The sequence below is a fragment of the Nansenia antarctica genome (genome assembly GCF_963989245.1).
Source record: "Nansenia antarctica genome assembly, chromosome: 1".
In the NCBI taxonomy this organism is placed as follows: Eukaryota; Metazoa; Chordata; class Actinopteri; order Argentiniformes; family Microstomatidae; genus Nansenia; species Nansenia antarctica.
The window spans coordinates 96,563,514-96,584,831 of record NC_137674.1 but is presented as its reverse complement, the minus strand read 5'-3'; the positions used below and the strand labels follow the sequence as shown (position 1 = coordinate 96,584,831).

Here is a 21,318-nt window from a genome sequence, read left to right as displayed (position 1 = left end):
TTTATTCAACTTTTTTTGCCTTTAATTGAAACTATTCCACTCTCCATTTGTGGTAGTCTACTCTCAGATGAAGTTGTTTACTGAGAGAGCTCTACGACTGGTGTGTAAGAGTAGCAGAACACCAGGCACTGTTATGAACTCTGTGGGTGTGTGTGTGTGTGTGTGTGTGTGTGTGTGTGTGTGGTGTGTGTGTGTGTGTGTGTGTGCGTGTCTGTGTCTGTGTCTGTGTGTCCTATCCCAGTGCCCCCTCTATCCGAGGTGCAGACAGTGACCTGCCTGATGAGGTGACCGTCCTGGTGAATAAGACAACCATGCTGGAGTGTCATGTGGATGGAAGCCCCACCCCTAAAATCACCTGGCTGAAGGACAGCCAACCACTGAGCTCAGGTGGCCCCCACAGACTGCTGTCTAACGGGCGCACCCTACAGGTGACCAGACACAGGGGGCTAGAGATAGGGCGGTAAGGGGGGGGGGGGGGGGGAGTCACATGATGTCATACGTAGGTCTCACAGTATTCAGTAGGTGAGAGAGTGTGGGTTTCGACACTATTTCACCCATTACAATGAGCCTGTCCTCTGATTTCTCCCTCCACCAGCCTCCACTGGTGTATAATGTGTGTGATGTGTCTCTCTCAGGTGCTGAATGCTCAGGTGACAGATACAGGACGTTATGTGTGTGTGGCTGATAATGTAGCCGGCAGTGCGGAGAAAGCCTTCAATCTCAATGTCCACGGTGAGTCAAAACCCTAACTTATACTTTAGTTCAAGTACTATTAGACAGTAGTATGTCTTTACTACAACTCGTGACGTTAGAATTATTTATTAAGGTTCTATCTCAATTTTTGTCAAAATTTAGTTTTTTTACATAATCTGATCCATTAGGTGTTTATTAATGCCTGTGTGGTGTTTTTTTTTAAATGTTGACATTTTTGAGTTAGTAATTCATAAAAGACAAAGGTTCCATCTCACAAAACATAATGGAATGTAAAAACTTTGACGCTCAATATCTCTAAACTACCCTAAACAGAGATAGAACCATATCATTCTAAGCTCACGAACTGCTGTCAGGTATTTCATTCATTGATGGATAGAGGTATGAATGACTAAAGAGATGTATCAATGGATGAATAGATGGGTGAATGGATGGATATATTAACAGCCAATTTGTTTGTTTGTTTGTTCTCTCTCTCCTTCCAGTTCCCCCATCATCGTCGGAGCGAGCCCTGAGAACGTGACAGTGGTGGTCAATAACTTTGTGTCTCTGACGTGTGAGGCCATAGGGTTCCCCCCTCCCTCGCTGAGCTGGCTCAAGGACAGGGGGCCTGTACAGGCCAACACCAACGCCCTCATCATGCCAGGTAACACACCCCCCTCCCACCCATGTTTATGGATTCATGACACATTCCCGAAAATATTTATTTGGATGGTATTGCCAGTATCCCCCACAAAACAGAAGATTTCAGGTTCAGGTTTGTTATGTGTTAGTGTTCAGTGTTTTTCGAAACATCATTCGGGGGCTGTCTTCGTATCTCTCTCCAGGTGGTCGGACGCTGCAGATTCTGAAGGCCAAGATGTCCGACGGGGGGAAGTACAGCTGCGTGGCCATGAACCCGGCCGGCGAGGCCCGCAAACTCATCTACCTCACCGTGTTCGGTCAGTACTCAAAACTGTCCCGATCACTTCCTGTCTACACTGGACTCCTCTTTAGACCCCTTCAGTCATTGTCTGTTGCTGTACGTTCATTGGATGTCGTTTTGTTTCACCATCGATAGATCATCGGATATGTTTCTCAGTAATTGCTTTCACCTGCTATCCCTCTGAGATAAGATGCATCTTTGATGTTAGTTTATTTTTTATCCCAAATAACTCAAATCAATCAATACCTTCAATACTATCAATATCCTTGTCGCTCCCATTTCCTTCCATATCCTGTCTCGGTCTCCCCATACCCCCCCTGCCTCTCGCCTGTCCCCCCCCCAGTGCCCCCCAGTATCAGAGACAGCAGTGGGGACTCTCCCGTGGTGGTGAGTGTGCGTGTGGGGAACTCTGTGACTCTGGAGTGTGAGTCCAATGCCGTGCCCCCCCCCACCATCACCTGGTATAAGAACGGCCGGGCGGTGACAGAATCCTGCCAACCTCCGTGTCCTGGCAGAGGGGCAGATGCTGGAGATCAAAGGGGCAGAGGTGAGACGGGTGGAGGGGAGGGGGGCTGGGTGTGCCATATGTGACCTCACAGTTCAGTTCAATTTAGTTCAGTTCAATTCAGTTCAGTTCAGTTCAGTTCAGTTCAGTTCAGTTCAGTTCAGTTCAGTTCAGTTCAGTTCAGTTCAGTTCAGTTCAGTTCAGTTCAGTTCAGTTCAGTTCAGTTCAGTTCAGTTCAGTTCAGTCCAGTTCAGTCCAGTCCAGTCCAGTCCAGTCCAGTCCAGTCCAGTCCAGTCCAGTCCAGTCCAGTCCAGTCCAGTCCAGTCCAGTCCAGTCCAGTCCAGTCCAGTCCAGTCCAGTCCAGTCCAGTCCCAGTCCCGTCCCGTCCCGTCCCGTCCCGTCCCGTCCCGTCCCGTCCCGTCCCGTCCCGTCCAGTCCAGTCCAGTCCAGTCCAGTCCAGTCCAGTTCAGTTCAGTTCAGTTCAGTTCAGTTCAGTTCAGTTCAGTTCAGAGCAGTTCAGAAAACATTCATGTCCTCAAAGAAGCAATTTGTTATTCAGCAGCAGTTAAAAACACACTGTTGTCTTGAGGTTTCATAACGTATTCACACATCGCTGCACTAATAGTGGCTGTATTGTATGTATGATGGAGTTCTGTGTATGTAACCACGCCTTCTTCATCTTCTTCACACGTCTTCTGTGTCCCTCAGGTGTCTGACACTGGCCAGTATGTCTGTAAAGCTTCCAACGTTGCTGGGGAGGTGGACAAGAACTTCCACCTCAACATCTATGGTAAGAGAGGTTCTCCAGAACCTGGGAGATGGGGAGGAGAGCAGAGGACTCCTGTTCAGACTCATTGTCAAATAGAAAGAACTGGTAGTCCATGAGAAGGTCACTTTTTTTTTCTTTCTGTTCCCCCAGTGCCTCCCAGTATAGACGGACCGGCGGAGGAGAAGGTAGTGGAAACCATCAGTAACCCAGTCACCTTTGCCTGTGACACCACGGGCATCCCCCCCCCCAGCCTCACCTGGCTGAAGAACGGCCGCACCATCGGTGAGCACCCACGGTCCAAGCTCTGTGGTCTTGAGCTGTCAATCAATCAGACTTGATTTGTATAGCACATTTCATACACAAATGCTATTTACATTGTATTTCGTTTGTCACAATACATCTGTGACTGTCAGCTTTCTGAATAAACTCTAAGGTGGAATTGTAGTTCTGTGACTTTCCAGTTTTATACAGCCAGATAACAGCACAGTGTCTGTCTTGTCAATTGACAATAATCAGTGTCAATAATCCTTCCTTGTCTTGTTTTCTAGAGAATTCCGAGTCCCTGGAGATGCACATCCTGTCTGGGGGCAGTAAGCTGCAGCTGGCCCGCTCCCAGCTGTCTGACAGTGGCACCTACACCTGTGTGGCGTCCAACGTGGAGGGCAAGGCACGCAAGAGCTACCACCTCACCATACAAGGTACAGCACACCCATTTTTGGGTTTGTTTTTATATCGTTATTGTAATTGTATTATGTGCATTTATACAGCTGCGAAAACCGTTTTTTTTTTTTTTTTGGTGGGACAATGCAGTTTTCTGATTCTGAATCTGAAGTTACTTTCATAACAATCCATATCCATAACAAATACAAATATTGGAGGATTTACATTTCGACAGGAAGGCCAAGTCATTCCCCCCCCCCCCCCCCCCCCCCCCCCCCCCCCCCCCCCTCTAAAGCCTGTTACTGGGTAGTGGTGGTCTAGTGGATAGTGGATAGTGAGTTGGACTTGTGATCGGAAGGTTGTGAGTTCAAATCCCGCCTGAAGCCACACCACTACTAGTGTGCCCTTGGGTAAGGCACTTAGCCCTCAGTTACTCCAGGGGGAATGTCCCTGTAATTCGTAATTGTAAGTCGCTTTGGATAAAAGCGTCTGCTAAATGGCAAAATTATTAATTAATTATTACTGGTTTGGTTGATTGATGACTGTCTGATTGATTGTGATTGGTTGTGCTCTCTCCTTAGTCCCGCCCAGCATTGCGGGTTCAGAGTTGCCCAGTGAGGTGGGCGTTCTGTTGAATGACAGCATGCAGCTGGTGTGTCGCTCCCAGGGCACCCCGCCCCCCTCCATCCAGTGGCTGAAAGACGGAAAGACCCTCAGCAGAGCAGGGGCCAGGGGGCACAGGTAGAGCGACACACACGCACACACATACACACACACAAACAACATACACACACAACACACACACAAGTGTCTAGTGATAACAGACGAGAGAAATTAAGTTGCACTGATTTCTATCTTTTATCGTGTTTTATTCGAGATTAACGGTGGAAGGAGGGACAAGTGACACATCCATGGGATTTCTGAATATTAGTCTTAGATAAAACCATAACTAGATGTATATATACATAGTGTGTATGTATGATCCTTCTGTCCAGAATCAGTCCAGATGGCAGCACGCTCACAGTGTCTGCAGCTCAACCCTCAGACAGTGGCAAGTACACGTGTGTGGCCACCAACACAGCTGGGGAGGAGGACAGGATATTCAACCTCAACGTGTATGGTGGGTCTAACCGTCTACCTTTGGTCCATTTTTTTTATCTCATACCACGCTGGGACAATTTTGACAAAACTTGAGTCAATGATGTGTGTTACCATAGAGATACAGCATTTTTTTTAAATGACACTATTTCATGGGAGACAACATGTGTACAGTTGTACCATATGAATGGGTTACATTTAAATCTGCCTCTCTCTCTCTCCCTCTCTCTCTCCCTCTCTATCTCCCTCTCTCTCTCTCTCTCTCTCTCCCTCTCCCTCTCTCTCTCTCTCCATAGTGCCCCCTGTGATCAAGGGCAACGGCGAGCAGGCGGAGGATTTGACCACCGTTCTGGATAGCTCCATTAACATGGAGTGCGTGGCCACGGGCTCCCCTCCCCCGCAGCTCAACTGGCTGAGGAACGGCCTCCCCCTGCCCGTCTCCTCCCACATACGCCTGCTCTCCGCGGGACAGATGCTCCGAATCACACGGGCTCAGGTGTCAGACGGGGCCACTTATACCTGCGTGGCGTCGAACCGAGCCGGAGTGGACCACAGGCTTTACAACCTACAGGTGCATGGTGAGTTATCAATAACACAAATTAAACATTAACATCAAAAAACCATGAAGCTATTCAGCAATAATAAGCTGTACTAAAACTGTAATTGTTAGGTAAACAAAAAATCATGGTAGTCAATAACTGCCAACCTTCCTGTCATCCCTCCTGTAGTTCCTCCCAGCCTGGATGGAGCGGGCACCACGGAGGATGTGACAGTAGTGAGAGGGAACCCGGCCTCTCTGCTGTGCATCGCTGACGGGACCCCCGGCCCCTCCATCTCGTGGTTGAGAGAGGGGGTGGCCCTGGCCGCAGGCCCCCACATCAGCCTGCTCAACCTGGGCACCACGGTGCAGATCACCCAGGCCCGTGTGGACGACACAGGACGCTACACCTGCGTAGCGAACAACACAGCTGGCCAAGCAAGCCGCCACTTTAACCTCAAAGTGCTCGGTGAGTGACGATACAGGTCGCTGACCTATGAACCCTATTTGATTACTAGTAGTCATAGTCGGGAAATAAGAGTTTACGAATAGATCCATTCAATCATTTTAACAGCTACCCCAATTCTCTAAACCTCTCCCTGCCTGTGTGTGTGTGTGTGTGTGTGTGTGTGTGTGTGTGTGTGTGTGTGTGTGTGTATGTGTGTGTGTGTGTGTGTGTGTGTGTGTGTGTGTGTGTGTGTGTGTGTGTGTGTGTGTGTGTGTGTGTGTCAGACCCTCCTCGTATCAACGGCTCGGGCGTGCCAGCAGAGGTGTCTGTGGTGGTGAACCACGTCTTGGAGCTGAAGTGTGAGGCAGCAGGGATCCCCGCCCCCACCCTCACCTGGATGAAGGACGGCCGGCCGCTCCCCCAGAGGGACAGCGTGCGCCTCCTCAGAGGAGGGGAGGTGCTCAGGGTCGCCTCGGCACAGGTGAGTAGAGGACAAGGGACAAGAGACAACGTCCCCAAAGATCCAGACAGGGCACTGTTAAGGTTTACGAGGGTTTAGAATCTCTCTCATAGCCCCTCTTCCTTCTGACCCTTTCTCTTTCTCTCTCTCTCTCTCTCTCTCTCTCTCTCTCTCTCTCTCTCTCTCTCTCTCTCTCTCTCTCTCTCTCTATCCTCCTCCCCCTTTCTCTCACTCACCAGGTGGAGGACACAGGGAGGTATACCTGTCTGGCCAACAGTCCCGCAGGAGACGATGATAAAGAGTTCCTGGTCCGTGTGCATGGTGGGTAATGTAGTTCAAAGAGGACATTATATACTGTACATAGGTGCTGTAATATTATCGACTGTATTAATAACACTGTGTCACTGATTCCTGTTGTGTGTCAGTTCCTCCTAACATCGCGGGGGAGAGCACTCCACAGGACGTGTCAGTGCTGCAGAACAGACAGGTGACTCTGGAGTGCAAGTCTGATGCCGTCCCGCCCCCCACGCTCACCTGGCTCAAAGGTGGCAAGCCGCTCCAGGTAAACACACCTGTGTGCATGTGTGTGTGTGTGTGTGGGGGGGGGGGGGGTTGAGAAATGCATACTCCTCTCTTTGCAAAACAAAGTGCATATTCTTTGTTTGTATTGATGTGTGAGCAGCAGCACTTTAAACTCTCAAAGAAATTTTTTGAAAACATTGCATGTGAATAATATGACCTGTCTTATGTCCCTCTTGGGTCTCCGTAGGTCTCCCCTCGTGTGCGGGTGCTGTCCAGTGGTCGTTACCTACAGATCAATATGGCTGAGCTGGGTGATGGAGCCCAGTACACCTGTGTAGCCAGCAACATCGCTGGCAAGACCACCCGAGAGTTCAACCTGGCTGTCAATGGTAGGTACAACACTCATTCACAGGCTCTCATACTAAACACATATGCAGAGTAATAACATAATGTAATGAGATATACAGCATCTGGCACATGAAATGCATAGAAACACATTAATCTGTGTTATTGAATAACATTGGTTCTTAAGTATTGCCAATATAACAGAGATGTTTAACTGTGATGTCTGTCTGTCTGTCTGTCCGTCCGTCTGTCTGTCTGTCTGTCTGTCTGTCTGTCTATCTGTCTGTCTGCTGTCCATTCGTCCGTCCGTCCGTCCGTCTGTGTCTGTCCATCTGTCTGCTTGTCTGCCTGCCTGTCTGTATCTGTCTGTCTATCTGTCTGTATCTGTCTGTCTATCTGTCTGTATCTGTCTGTCCAGTGGCTCCGACTATAAAGGAGGGTCCCCAGACTGTGTCAGTGCACATAGACCAGGCCGTGGTGCTGGAGTGTATCGTGAGTGGCGTACCTGCGCCGCGCGTCACCTGGAGGAAACACGGAGCTATACTGGGAGGGAACAACCCCAGGTCAGCATACATACAGTATATAAAGGCTTTGTCTCAGTGAAATGAATTGAACATGTTTCAGGCATTTAATGTACATTCTATTATTATATGTGGATATGATCACTTTTGTGCCTCTTAAATCTGTGTATATTACACACACACACACACACACACACGTGTACAGGTACAGGTTTGCTGAGGACGGGTCGTTGCACATCACCTCAGCCCAGGTGACTGATACAGGCCGGTACCTTTGCATGGCCACAAACCAGGCAGGGACGCAACGCAAGAGAGTGGACCTGCAGGTGTATGGTGAGAGGAGTGCTCAGTGGGCTGCTCATCAAACTGTTCAAACACACACACACACACACACACACTCTCTCACACACACACACACACACACACACACACACACACACACGCACACACACACACACACACACACACACACACACTCTCTCACACACACACACACACACACTCTCTCACACACACACACACACACACACACACACGCATACACGCACACACACACATACACAAACTCTTGTAAGTGCTGTAATGATGTTCCCTACTCCATTGTGTTCCAGTTTCCCCTTCCATCGCCCGTGGTCCTACCAACATAACCGTGACTGTGAATGTCCAGACCACCCTCTCCTGTGAGGCCACTGGCATCCCCAAACCAGTGGTCACCTGGACCAAGGACAGTCGAGCGCTCAACACTGACCAGAACCAGAATATGTACAGGTTGCTCCAGGTTTTTTATTATTATTTTTTTCCCTCTCTGTTCCTGTATGGCTCAGTTGGTAGAGCATGACAGTAGTAATGCTAGCTAGGGTTATGGGTTTGATTCCCCTTAGGTTCATACAGTGGGTTGAAAAAATGTGGGCACCCCTAGTCAAAATGCCTTTTACAATTAATAAGACAACTGAAAAGAAGCAAATCTAACCTCTAAATGGTACAAAGTTAAATATGACACATTTCATCACATTTTAAAGCATGGAGGCATGGAGTTACTTCAGAATATATAGTTCAACCCTGGAATTATATTCACCTGACTCATTCAAGCCCAAATGAGTAAATCACCTTGGTCTGGGCCTTAGTAATCATCTTCTCAAAAGGTAACAAAGAATTAGGTTTCCACCCTAAGTCTCTTTGGATTCAAGTGACTGCTAAATCGCATTTATTATTATAATATAGAAATATTGTCTGAAGCTTCCATCCTGTCCCTCACCTTCAGGTTGCTGTCGTCAGGGTCTCTGGTTGTCATAGCGCCCACAGTGGAGGACACGGCCACGTACGAGTGTGTGGTATCTAACGAGGCTGGGGAGGATGCCAGGGCTATTGAGCTCACTGTCCAGGGTGAGTTCAAGCAATGACGTTCGCAAGTTAATGTCAGTTCAGTGTGGACAGTGGTGTCAGTTGACTAACTGTCAATGATGCTAACAGAAAACAGTTAGCTTTAGTCAATACTATATACTGTATAGATATGATAAAAAAACGGTCTTTCTATGTGGAGTTTCTTACACCGATCCCCCCCTGTGCAGTCCCTCCCTCCATAGCAGACGAAGCCACAGAGCTGGTGGTAACCAGACTGTCCCCGGTGGTCATCGCCTGTACTGCGTCTGGCGTCCCAGAGCCCATGCTGCACTGGAGCAAAGACGGGGTGAAGCTCCCCAAACAGGGTCAGGGCTTCAGGATCCTGCCCTCAGGTACAGTAGGACTAGGGAGAGGGAGACAGAGGGGATATTGCTGTGTGTATGTCATTTGTGGTATGTTTGCTGTCATGTTGTTGTTGTTGTTGTTGTTGTTGCTGACTCTATGCCCATGGTAATTGCCCCTTGGGAGATAAAAATGTAATTAAAGTTGTTTGAATTGAATTGAATTGAATTGAATTGAATTGAACCTCTGCTGATTGTGTGGGTGTCTGGACTGGTGGAGAGGCCTGTCAGCTCATCTCATGTCTCTGCTGTGACAGAGGTTCTACTGCTTTCATCATTACCATACCACAAATTATGACAAACACACCACAATATACTATTGTAGAAATGTAAAATGTCCATTAACCTCAATCTCAATCTTATGGTTTTATAATGAGGTTTGTACTGTTACTGTAATGTCTGTAGCTACATGTATGATGATGGTACATGATCTTGTGTTCAGGTCCGGTAGAGATCACCTCTGCTGAGCTGAGTCACTCTGGACGCTACTCCTGTGTGGCCCAGAACGCTGCAGGCTCTGCCCAACGCCACGTCCAGCTCACTGTGCAGGGTAAACACGGCCTGGTGTCTCATACTGCAGACCTGTTTTCATGTTGTTTTAATGTTTGAATCTTTCATTGAATTCGCTAGTTTCTCTGTAACACAGCAGATGAAAACGTTCTCTCTCTCTCTCTCTCTCTCTCTCTCTCTCTCTCTCTCTCTCTCTCTCTCTCTCTCTCTCTCTCTCTCTCTCTCTCTCTCTGCCTTTCCCTCTGCAGAGGTCCCTGTGATCCAGGCCCACCTCTCCACCCTGGAGGTCATCCTCAACAACCCCATCACCCTCCCCTGCAGAGCCACAGGCTCCCCCCGCCCCACCATCACCTGGCAGAAAGAGGGCATCAACATCCCCACCACAGGTGTGCTGTTTGTCTGTCTGTCTGCCTGCTTGTCTGTCTGTCTGTCTATCTGTCTGTCCATCTGTCTATCTGTCTGTCTGTCTGCTTGTCTGTCTGTCTGTCTGTCTGTAAACCAGTATGTTTGTCTGTCTGTCTGTCTGCCTGCTTGCCTGCTTGCCTGCTTGTCTGTCTGTCTGCCTGCCTGCCTGTCTGTCTGCTTGTCTGTCTGTCTGTCTGTCTGTCTGTCTGTCTGTCTGTCTGTCTGTAAACCAGTATGCTTGTCTGTCTGTCTGTCTGTCTGTCTGCTTCTCAGTCTGTCTGTCTGTCTGTCAACCAGTATGTCTGTCTGTCTGTCTGTCAACCAGTATGCTTGTATGTCTGTCTGTCTGTCTGTCTGCTTCTCAGTCTGTCTGCTTGTCTGTCTGTCTGACTGTCTGTCTCTCTGTCTGCTTGTCTGTCTGTCAACTAGTAGGTTTGTCTGTCTGCCTGTCTGTTTGTCTGTCTGTCTGCCTGTCTGTCTGTCTGTCTGTCTATCTGTCTGCCAGTATGTCTGTCTGGCAATCTATGTGCTTGTGTGTGTGACTGCCTGTACTGTATGTATTCTGGTCTGTGTATGTATTCTTTGTGGTGTGTCTTGTGCTGTATTCTCTGTATATAGCAGTATGAGTCAAGATACTGTAAGTGTACCACCTCAAGCAAACATCAACTCTCTCCATGCGTCGCTCCGCCGTAGGAGGTGGTTTCACCGTGCTGCCTAACGGTGGGCTGCAGATCTCCAGGGCTGCAGTGTCCGACTCAGGGACGTACATGTGTGTCGCGCAGAACCCGGCCGGCACCGCACTCGGCAAGACCAAACTGAGGGTGCAAGGTGGGCCTTACTGTACTACCAGCATCTATAGTCCTCTCTTACTGTACTACCAGCATCTATACCAGCCTTACTGTACTACCAGCATCTATACCAGCCTTACTGTACTATCAGCATCTATAGTCCTCTCAATGACGTCCCTCAACCTTCCTCATTCTTCTCCCTCTCACGCTCTTTCTTATTCCTTTGCAAATGACAGTGCTGCAACAAACCACATACTGTAGGTCCACCGTGATTTAAAGTGTATTCTCTGGAGTGACGGCCGTGTCGTTGTATTGATTCCAGGGGAGGCTGGTGGAGGCAAACTCAAAAGTGTTGATATTTCTACCTCCTCTGATTGATGTATTAATACTATGTATTAATGACCCCTCTGTGTGTTCTCTCCTGTAGTCCCCCCAGTGATCAGCTCTCAGACGCAGAGTTACCTGGTGACCCTGGACTCCTCTGTGACCCTGCAGTGCCAGGCTGAGGGCTCCCCCCCGCCCTCTGTAGCCTGGCATAAAGATGGGCAGCCCCTGAGCGAGTCTGTGCACCGCCGGGTCCTGAGCTCTGGGTCCCTACAGGTCTCCTTCGCCCAGCCCGGTGATACGGGTCGGTACACGTGTACCGCGGCTAACGCGGCCGGCACCAGCAGCCTGGAGATGAGCCTCACTGTGCAGAGTGAGTTCCTGTGGGAGGATACGCCTAACCCTAACCCTAACCCTATCCTTAACCCAAGGGCTCAAAGTAGAGCCAGATTTGATCTCAATGAGACTAACCCGGGAAAATAAAGCTGGAATAAAAACAACAGGAATGGCTGAAACTAGTGCGAGAGCAATTCCTATCGCCCGTCTTTACACTTATTGTAGATTTCTGCTGTGATAATAAGCTGATATTCATGACCCTTTTGTCATTAAGTAAACCTTCTCTCTTGTGTATTGATTTACAGTATATGATATCTTGTTATTATCTTCCTCCCTCCCTCCGTCTGTCTGTCTGTCCCCTCCCCAGTCCCTCCCTCTATCCGTGGAGGGGAGTCGGAGGTGGCGGTGGAGGAGAACAGCCAGGCCCAGCTGGTGTGTGTGGCAGAGGGGGTACCCCAGCCCACCCTGTTCTGGGAGAAGGAGGGCACCGTCCTGAGTGACAGCGCAGGGGAGTACACCATCCTGCCCTCAGGAGAGCTGATCCTCGACATCGCCCAGGTAAGGCACCTATGGTTCAGGAAGGGATGATGCATACCTGTTTGGAGTGTGGATATCGGTCTGGGTCTGCTATGGTCTGCATGTTTTTTTTCAGAATATCTCAAAAGCAGATTCATGGCATTCTCTCTCTCTCTCTCTCCCTCCCTCTCTCTCAGCCTGATGACTCTGGTATTTACACCTGTGTGGCCACTAACGCAGTGGGTCAGGACAGTAAGACAGTGATGCTGTCTGTCCACACCCACCCCGCCTTCACCGAGCTCCTGGGAGACGTGGCCCTCAACAAGGGGGAGCGCCTCCTACTGGCCTGTGGGGTCACTGGCATCCCGCCTCCTAAGATCACCTGGGCCTTCAACAATAACATCATCCCAGGTACAGCAGGCACCCCTATCACACTACTCTCACACAATCCTATCTGCTCACTACTCTCAAGTCAAGTCACGCTTTATTTGAAGTGCATTTTTCCACCAGCACCCTCAGAACACACAGTTTACAAGGTTTCAACTTCTGTTTCCTCTAGCTCACTACGACCACATGAATGGGCACAGTGAGCTGGTCATCGAGCGCGTGAGTAAAGACGACTCAGGCACCTACTCCTGTGTGGCAGAGAACAGCGTGGGCACCATCAAGTCCCTTGCCTTTGTTTACGTCAAGGGTATGACCCTATCCCTTCCTTACTAAATATGGTCCTCCTCGGTTACAGTAGTACTGGCACTCAACAGCTCAATATTGTGTGGGCCTACATACATAAAAACAAGACATACAGTAATATCTGTATATAACATATATATATATATATACAGTTTATATATATTTGTTTTCTTGGTTTGTTTTTTTGTTTTTTCCTATGACATACTGTTACTATTATTATGATTTACTGGTTATATAAGGTTCTCATAGACATAATACATTATGTTAGACCCCATCTTGTCCTCAATGAACATGGCTTAGCAGAGTATAAGCTTTCAACAACGCTTTCCCTCGCCCGTCCAGAGCCCCCCATCATCGACGGGGACTTCCACTCGAACCGCATTGAGCCCCTGGGGGGCAACGCCATCCTGAACTGTGAGGTGCGGGGGGACCCCCTGCCCACCATCCAGTGGAGCAAGAAGGGAGTCATCGTCCAGATCAGCAACCGCATCCGCCAGCTGGACAATGGCTCTCTGGCCATTTATGGCACTGTGGTACGACGACCACCAGCGACTTCATATACTGTATACAATCATACATGACATTTAGTAGACTTTGTTTATTCAAAGTGACTTACAGTTCAGTGAGTGGTGCATACATGTTCAGTATAATATGGTCCCAGCAGAAATGTAACCCACAAGCTCTAGCAACTGAGCCCCAGAGGACCACGCTGTGCTACCTCACGTTGACTATAACCCTGTGGAGGCTGGTGGAGGTAGAAATCAAAAACGAATGGTATCAAAAAACGTTTTTATTGCCTTTCCATGCATTACAATGAGCCTGTACTCTGATATCTACCTCCACCAGCCTCTACTCGTAATCATAACCATTCCCATCCCATGCTGTCTGTGTATTTTGACTGGTTGCAGTGTGAACTTTTCCCCCAGTGGATCAATAGAATGTATTCTATTTAAGTCAATTCTGTTTATTAGAAACATCAAATGCTATGATTTATTTTTATTAAATTATCTGTTTATCTCTTGTTGTTGTTATTGTTGTTGTTGTTCAGAATGAAGATGCAGGGAGCTACATGTGTGTGGCCACTAATGATGCTGGCGTGGTGGAGAGGAGTGTCACCCTCACCCTGCAGAGTAAGTGTGTGTTATAGTGTGATGATAGTTTGTGACGTTAGAATTATAAGGTTCTATCTCCATTTTTGTCAAAATAGAGTTTTTTACATAATCTTCTAATCCTTTAGGTGTTTATTAATGCCTGTGTGGTGTTATTTTTAAAATGTTGACATTTTTGAGTCAGTAATTCATAAAATACAAAGGTTCCGTCTCACAGAACATAATGGAATGTAAAAACGTTGACGCTCAATATCTCTGAACTACCCTAAACGGAGATAGAACCTTATCATTCTAAGCTCACGAGTTATCATTTCAGAGGGGTGTCTGTCTACCTTAGAAATACAGATCTACAGCAACAGACTACATAATATAATATATGCCATTTAGTAGATGCTTTTATCCAACGCAACTTACAGTACAGTGAGTGCATATATGTTTAGTATACATAATGTTCCCTGAACGATGTTTATTGTTATCTATGTTTTACGCATCTTTATTGCCCCCCCCCCCCCCTCCCTTCTCCTGTACCAGGAGCCCCCACCATCGTAGTAGAGCCGGTAGACACATTAGTAGACGCTGGCACCACGGTGGTCTTGAACTGCCAGGCGGAGGGAGAGCCCACCCCTGTTACAGAGTGGTCCCGCCAGGGGCGCCCCCTACTGGGCAACGAGCGCCTGGCCACCCTGTCCAACGGCTCCCTCCGACTGACCAGCGCCCAGAAAGAGGACACGGCCGAGTACGAGTGTGTGGCCAGGAACCTCATGGGCTCCGTGCTGGTCCGGGTGTCTCTCACAGTGCGTGGTGAGTCAGCTGGAACACCTGAAAACCTTGTTTAGAACAACCTTTCTTTACTGTCTGGGTATGTTAGAAGAACGCAGTGAAATAACATGCTTTGAACTGTAGCTCTTATTCACGTAAGACCAGTTGAATGCAATCACATTGCGATGTTCCTGTCTCGATGTGTGTGTGTGTGTGTGTGTGTGTGTGTCCTTAGTACATGGGGTCTACTCAGAGTGGATGGAGTGGGGGCCCTGCAGTATGTCCTGTGGGGTTGGGGCTCAGAGGAGGCTAAGGCAGTGTAACGACCCCCTCCCTGCCAACGGGGGGCACCACTGCGCCGGCCCAGACACAGAGACACGCGGCTGCCTGGGAAAGCCATGTCCAGGTCAGCCCACGGCTTCACTGATACAACCAGGAGATGTGTGTGTGTGTGTGTCTTGTCTTTAGAAGAGAGAGAATGTGTGTGTGTAGCTGTGGGTGTGGGTGTAGGTGTGTGTGTGTGTGTGTGTGTGTGTGTGTGTGTGTGTGTTACTACACAGACATGAATGTATACCTACACGTGTCCCTGTCTCTGTGCAGTGGATGGTAACTGGTCTGACTGGTCTTCCTGGGAGGAGTGTTCTCGGACCTGTGGCCAAGGGAACAGGACAAGGGTGCGCACCTGCAGTAACCCCTCCACGCAGCATGGGGGCAGACCGTGCGAGGGCAAGGCCGTGGAGGCCATCATGTGTAGTGTCAGGCCCTGCCCTGGTGAGTGGTCATCCTCAGCCTACTTCAATTCAACTAACAATCACTGCTCTCCATTCATTGGACAAATGCCTATAGCAGCAACAGTGGGGAAACGCTTTAATGTGTACGTTTAATGGATATGAACTCGACGTATTGACTGTAATAGCACATGAACTGTGTGCAAAACCAACATCTTTTCGATGATTGTATGTAATGAATTCGACGTTGCTACTGTCTCGCAGTGGCAGGTAACTGGGGGTCGTGGTTGCCATGGAGCCCATGCAGCGAGACATGTGGCAAGGGGGTGCAGTCGAGGCTGCGACTGTGCAACAACCCCCCCGCGTCGTTCGACGGGCTGCAGTGTGAGGGCAAGGACACACAGACGCAGGTCTGCAAGGAGAGACATTGTCCTGGTGAGTCGTAAACATTCAGGAGAATGACTCAATTCAGGCCAATTCAGGAAGTGAACTGAAATGTTCAATTGTGACCCTAACCCTGACAACACATACTGTAGCAGTCTGACCTCTGACCCTTCTGTCTTACAGTGGATGGGAAGTGGTCGTCGTGGGTGAGCTGGGGGGCCTGTGGCGTGTCCTGCGGGGGAGGGATGAGACAGAGGACACGCCTCTGCACCAGCCCCGCCCCTCAGCACGGGGGCAGGCAGTGTGAGGGCAACGACGTGCACATAGACTTCTGCAACAGTGACCCCTGCCCCAGTGAGTGACCTTTGACCTCAGCTCTCACCTTTAGGGCAACATTTTGTTTTGAGTGCTGTATTCATCGTTTTTCACCTTTGCCAGATGAATCAAAATCTCTCTCTCACCTTCTCTCTCTCCACCTCTCCTGCCCTCTCTCTCTCTCTCTCTCTCTCTCTCTAGTCAGTGGTAACTGGGGTCCGTGGAGCAGTTGGGGCGGCTGCAGCAGGACGTGTAATGGAGGACAGATGCGGCGCTATAGAACATGTGACAACCCCAGACCAGCCAATGGAGGAAGAGCATGTGCAGGGACAGACACACAAATCCAGAGGTGCAGCACAGCCAACTGCCCTGGTGAGTGAGTGTGTGTGTGTGTGTGTGTGTGTGTGTGTGTGTGTGGTGTGTTCTCCTAATTTGTATTGTGTTTCAATACCCCTGTGTGTGTGTGTGTGTGTGTGTGTGTGTGTGTGTGTGTGTGTGTGTGTGTGTGTGTGTGTTTGTGTGTGTGTCTGTGTATTTGCAGTGGATGGTAGCTGGGGTGCGTGGCAGCCTTGGGGAGAATGCTCAGCCTCTTGTGGGGGCGGAGAGAGAACAAGACTCAAACTCTGTAATAACCCGTTGCCTAGCAACAAGGGCCGCCCCTGTCCAGGAGACTCCACCCAGCTGTCCAGGTGCAATTTCCAGGCGTGTCCAGGTAAGGCGTGTGTGTGTGTGTGTGTGTGAGTGTGTGTGTGTGTGTGAGTGTGTGTGTGTGTGTGTGTGTGAGTGTGTGTGTGTGTGAGTGTGTGTGTGCGTGTGCGTGTACTTAAGCTGTGTGCTTCCTCTCTCCCAGGTGGACCCCAGAAGGCGAGAGGCAGTATCATTGGGAACATTAACGACATCGAGTTTGGAATCGCCATCCTCAACGCCACCATCTCAGACAGCCAATCAGGAGGCAGGGTCATACAGGCCGTCATTTCCAACGTGCCGAGGACTTTAGGTCAGTCACAACAACACATTCATCTGAGCATGTCTGTGTAGTGGACATGTCATCACCTATACAATCCATCAGTTTTTGTCTTGAAGTGGTGGTGATAGTGGCTGTGATTGTGTATCCTCCCCCTCTTCCCGACCCCTGACCCCTGACCTCTGACCTCTTGACCCCAGGTCCTGCTATGAGGAAACTCATCTCTATCCTGAACCCCATCTATTGGACCACCGCACAGGAAGTGGGCGAGGCCGTCAACGGACACACACTGACTGCGGGGGTCTTCAGACGAGAGACACAGGTGGAGTTCGCCACAGGTGAGACGGATCTCTGTGTGTGTGTGTGTGTGTGTGTGTGTGTGTGTGTGTACATGTCGTTTTGTACCAACGAGTTAAGTCAGAATAAAGCCTTATAAAGGCTGTTGGGTCATGTGACTATCCTAGGTGAGATCCTGAGGATGACCCATGTTGCGCGGGGGCTGGACTCGGACGGAGCGTTGCTATTGGACATCGTGGTGAACGGACACATCCTGCAGCTGCCCTCCCACGCTGACATCAGCGTCAAGGTACAGCCGCCATATTGGACGTCAGACAGTATTGTACATACTCCATACATAATGACCAGCCACATTCACCATAGAAACAGTTGAAAACAACTTTAAGTTGACCAATTGAATGGTTTTGAAGTGAACTGTCAATCGTGAGCTTAGAATGATAAGGTTCTATCTCCGTTTAGGGTAGTTCAGAGATATTGAGTGTCAAAGTTTTTACATTCCATTATGTTTTGTGAGATAGAACCATTGTATTTTATTCATTACTAACTAAAAAAATGTCAACATTTTAAAAATAACACCACACAGGCATTAATAAACACCTAATGGATCAGATTATGTAAAAAACTCAATTTTGACCAAAGACGGAGATAGAACCTTGTAATTCTAACGTCACGATTGTGTTGATGTGTTTCCTCCTCACAGGACTACACAGAGGACTACATTCAGACAGGGCCGGGGCAGCTGTACGCTATGTCCACCCGTATGTTCACTATAGACCGGGAGAGCGTCCCCTACTCCTGGAACCACACCATCACCTATAACCCCTCCAAGGGCAAGATGCCATACCTGGTGGAGACGCTCCACGCCTCGGACATCAGCGCTCACTACCACCCCCTAGAGGAGGTGCTGGAGTTCAAGATCCACGCCACTATCGCCAAGGGTGAGAGTCTCTCTGCACCTCTCTCCGTTTTAGGGACCTCTCTAACGACAGTATGTGTTTCTAGGAGTTTCTCTCTCTCTCTCTCTCTCTCTCTCTCTCTCTCTCTCTCTCTCTCTCTCTCTCTCTCTCTCTCTCTCTCTCTCTCTCATGAACTCTATATCACTCTCTAATTTACTTTTTCTCCTCTCTCTTTCTCTCTCTCTCTCTCTCTTTCTCTAATAACCTGTGTTTCTTCAGGAGACCGCAGTAACCAGTGTCCCCAAGGCTTCCGATTGGACCCTGCAGGACCCTATTGTGGAGGTAAAGCATCACACTCAAGTTAATAGCGGACATGGTTTCAAGTTAGATTTACATTTACATTTACATTTTTGGCATTTAGCAGACGCCTTATTCCAAAGCGACTTACAATCAATACATTTGAATACTAAGCATGTGAATCATCAGTCTACCATTCGTAGCAGGAAGAGTAATCCAGCTCAGGCCCGGGGCCATTGATAGAAGGAAAAACCTTCTCCTATCACCTTCTTCTAAAACCTAGTTGTTGTTTTTTCTTTTTTTTTCTTCTTTTTTTACACTGGAGAAACAGAGAAACAGTACAAGTGGGGCAATAGAAGTTCTTAGGGACACAGTAGAGGGGAAAGCGGGTGTCTTTAGGAGACGTAGTGCTGAGGGGCAGAAGATGTCTCAGGAGGAGTTAGCAGTCAAGCAGTCAAGCAGTCAAGCAGTCAAGTTTAAAACAGACATGGTTAGAATGCACAGAATGTTATATACCATGGGTCAAATGCTCATGCTGAGTGTAACATTGTTGTTGTCTCTGATGAAGATGAGAATGAGTGTGTGGTGGGGAACCCCTGCTCCCACGCCTGTCATAACGCCATAGGGACATACTACTGCTCCTGTCCCAGAGGACTCACAATCTCAGCTGATGGAAGGACCTGTCAAGGTACGCACCACACACACACACACACACACACACACACACAGCCTGTGCCACATACACTCCTGTATGAACAAATGCCTGGGTCTCACAATAATATATAACTGTGTGCATATACTGTCTACACACTGTCCATATATTGTCCATAAACTGTCCATATACTGTCTATATACTGTCCATATACTGTCTATATACTGTCCATATACTGTCTATATACTGTCCAAGTAATGTAGAACTGTAGAAGTAAGTCACTGGTAATCACTGGCCTCTCCTGTCCCCGTCCTCAGACATTGACGAGTGCTCTCTAGGCGGGCCCATGTGTCACGACGGAGAGGACTGCGAGAACACCATCGGTGCCTACCGCTGCGTGATGCGATGTGGGCGGGGCTTCAGGCGGACAACAGACGGGCTGAGTTGCCAAGGTTTACAGTCCACTCTATAATCCTATGTGTCTACGATTGACAGCGAATACAGTATACAGAAGTGTTTAGCATGATGTACCAAGGTGTTCAGATTTGTTTGTTATTTGTTTGTGTATCGTTCAGATGTGAATGAATGCCAGGAGTCCAACCCATGTAACCAGCACTGTCTGAATACTATCGGCAGCTATCGCTGTGCCTGTGAGCCTGGATACCAGCTCAGGAACCGTCGCTGTATAGGTGAGATCATCTTCCCCCCCCCGCCCCAGCTTTGGAAAAACAATGGTTATGTTCTGTCATGTTAAAGAGCTGGGGGGTTCCCTCCCTTTTCTAACACATTCTGTTGTTTATTTGACTTGGTCCTCCCTCTCTTTGTCTCTCTTCACCCTCTCTCTATCTCACTCTTCCATCTCTCTCTCTCTCTTCTCTCACCCTCTGTCTCTCTCCTCCCTCCCTCTGTATTTCGTCCTCTCTCTGTCTCTCTCCCCCTCTCTCCGTCTCTCCTCCCTCCCTCCCTCTCTGTCTCTCCTCCCTCCCTCCCTCTCTGTCTGTCCTCCCTCCCTCTCTCTCTGTCTCTCCTCCCTCCCTCCCTCTCTGTCTGTCCTCCCTCCCTCTCTGTCTGTCCTCCCTCCCTCTCTGTCTGTCCTCCCTCCCTCTCTGTCTGTCCTCCCTCCCTCTCCCCACCTCCTTAGACATAAACGAGTGCAGACAGAGGGTGTGTCGCTCGGACCAGCAGTGTAAGAACTCCCGAGGCAGCTACACCTGCATCGACCTGTGTCCCACGGGCATGACCAAGGGCGGCAACGGGACCTGTGTGGGTAAGTGTGCTGCCGCCACAGAGGACTTGAGAGGGAAGGTGGAAACGGAGGGAGAGTTTTGATCCCAAATTGTACTTTTTAAATCGTTTGAATGTGGAAATAATTCATCATGTTTCTTGAATCCATCTTCTCCCGACTGTAGATATCGACGAGTGCAGAGATGGGACCCACAAGTGCAGATACAATCAGATCTGTGAGAACACCCGAGGAAGCTACCACTGCACCTGCCCCAGGGGGTACCGCTCTCAGGGGGTGGGACGCCCCTGTGTGGGTACGTACCTCCGCATCAACCCCCCCTCCATCCATCCAACCCAAACCTCATCACCGGCTCCCCGTTGCACTGCCCTCAGACGCTCTGCTTTCTGCTAGCATAGCCGTGTCTCTTTCTGTCTTTCTCTCTCTCTCTTTCTCACCTGTGTCTATTCAAAGCTCATATCCTACTCCTGCCGCTCCACACAGCTGTGGTATTACCTTTACCCTTATCATTCTCCCTGATTGCTTCTAATACTAACAAGTACTGCTTTGGAAATCACTAATCACAAAGACTAACTCGCACCAACCATCGCAGAGAGAACTGTAGAAATGTACTGGACCCTTTCCCGCACTGAGTCGATGTTTAGTCAGATATACCGGTAGGTTAAAATGAGAGAGAGAGTAAAGAGGCAGCAAGGTAAGGGGGGAGGAGACACAAGAAACAGGAAATGGACCTGGGATTAACCTGTCTATCATCACAAGACCAGCACCTCTCCCTCTTGCCTCTGCCACTCTTTGACCTTTGACTTTCAACCTTTCTGACCTTTCCCTCTGACTCCGACTGTACCTGGAGTTGCTATGCTT

At 49.0% G+C, this 21,318-nt stretch overlaps 1 protein-coding gene across 1 annotated transcript in view; it reads left to right on the top strand.

The window, feature by feature from the left end:
• Positions 1-21,318, top strand: part of hmcn1 (hemicentin 1) — a gene marked incomplete at both ends in the record, with an annotated part of 100,832 nt that overhangs the window by 77,163 nt on the left and 2,351 nt on the right. The window contains 49 exon segments of the mRNA XM_080528070.1: positions 242-428; positions 636-732; positions 1,197-1,202; positions 1,205-1,357; positions 1,539-1,652; positions 1,980-2,128; positions 2,130-2,183; positions 2,850-2,931; positions 3,061-3,192; positions 3,459-3,608; positions 4,152-4,311; positions 4,566-4,690; positions 4,965-5,246; positions 5,397-5,675; positions 5,939-6,135; positions 6,354-6,435; positions 6,540-6,676; positions 6,884-7,025; positions 7,400-7,544; positions 7,708-7,835; positions 8,114-8,270; positions 8,764-8,885; positions 9,071-9,235; positions 9,687-9,794; positions 10,003-10,140; positions 10,853-10,987; positions 11,375-11,644; positions 11,975-12,165; positions 12,321-12,534; positions 12,683-12,817; positions 13,156-13,346; positions 13,862-13,943; positions 14,454-14,723; positions 14,917-15,087; positions 15,282-15,452; positions 15,674-15,844; positions 15,977-16,147; positions 16,310-16,480; positions 16,650-16,820; positions 16,959-17,105; positions 17,273-17,410; positions 17,537-17,658; positions 18,070-18,307; positions 18,545-18,607; positions 19,131-19,250; positions 19,532-19,666; positions 19,790-19,903; positions 20,356-20,481; positions 20,624-20,752. Coding sequence (XP_080384196.1) covers positions 242-428; positions 636-732; positions 1,197-1,202; positions 1,205-1,357; positions 1,539-1,652; positions 1,980-2,128; positions 2,130-2,183; positions 2,850-2,931; positions 3,061-3,192; positions 3,459-3,608; positions 4,152-4,311; positions 4,566-4,690; positions 4,965-5,246; positions 5,397-5,675; positions 5,939-6,135; positions 6,354-6,435; positions 6,540-6,676; positions 6,884-7,025; positions 7,400-7,544; positions 7,708-7,835; positions 8,114-8,270; positions 8,764-8,885; positions 9,071-9,235; positions 9,687-9,794; positions 10,003-10,140; positions 10,853-10,987; positions 11,375-11,644; positions 11,975-12,165; positions 12,321-12,534; positions 12,683-12,817; positions 13,156-13,346; positions 13,862-13,943; positions 14,454-14,723; positions 14,917-15,087; positions 15,282-15,452; positions 15,674-15,844; positions 15,977-16,147; positions 16,310-16,480; positions 16,650-16,820; positions 16,959-17,105; positions 17,273-17,410; positions 17,537-17,658; positions 18,070-18,307; positions 18,545-18,607; positions 19,131-19,250; positions 19,532-19,666; positions 19,790-19,903; positions 20,356-20,481; positions 20,624-20,752 — 7,337 coding nt within the window.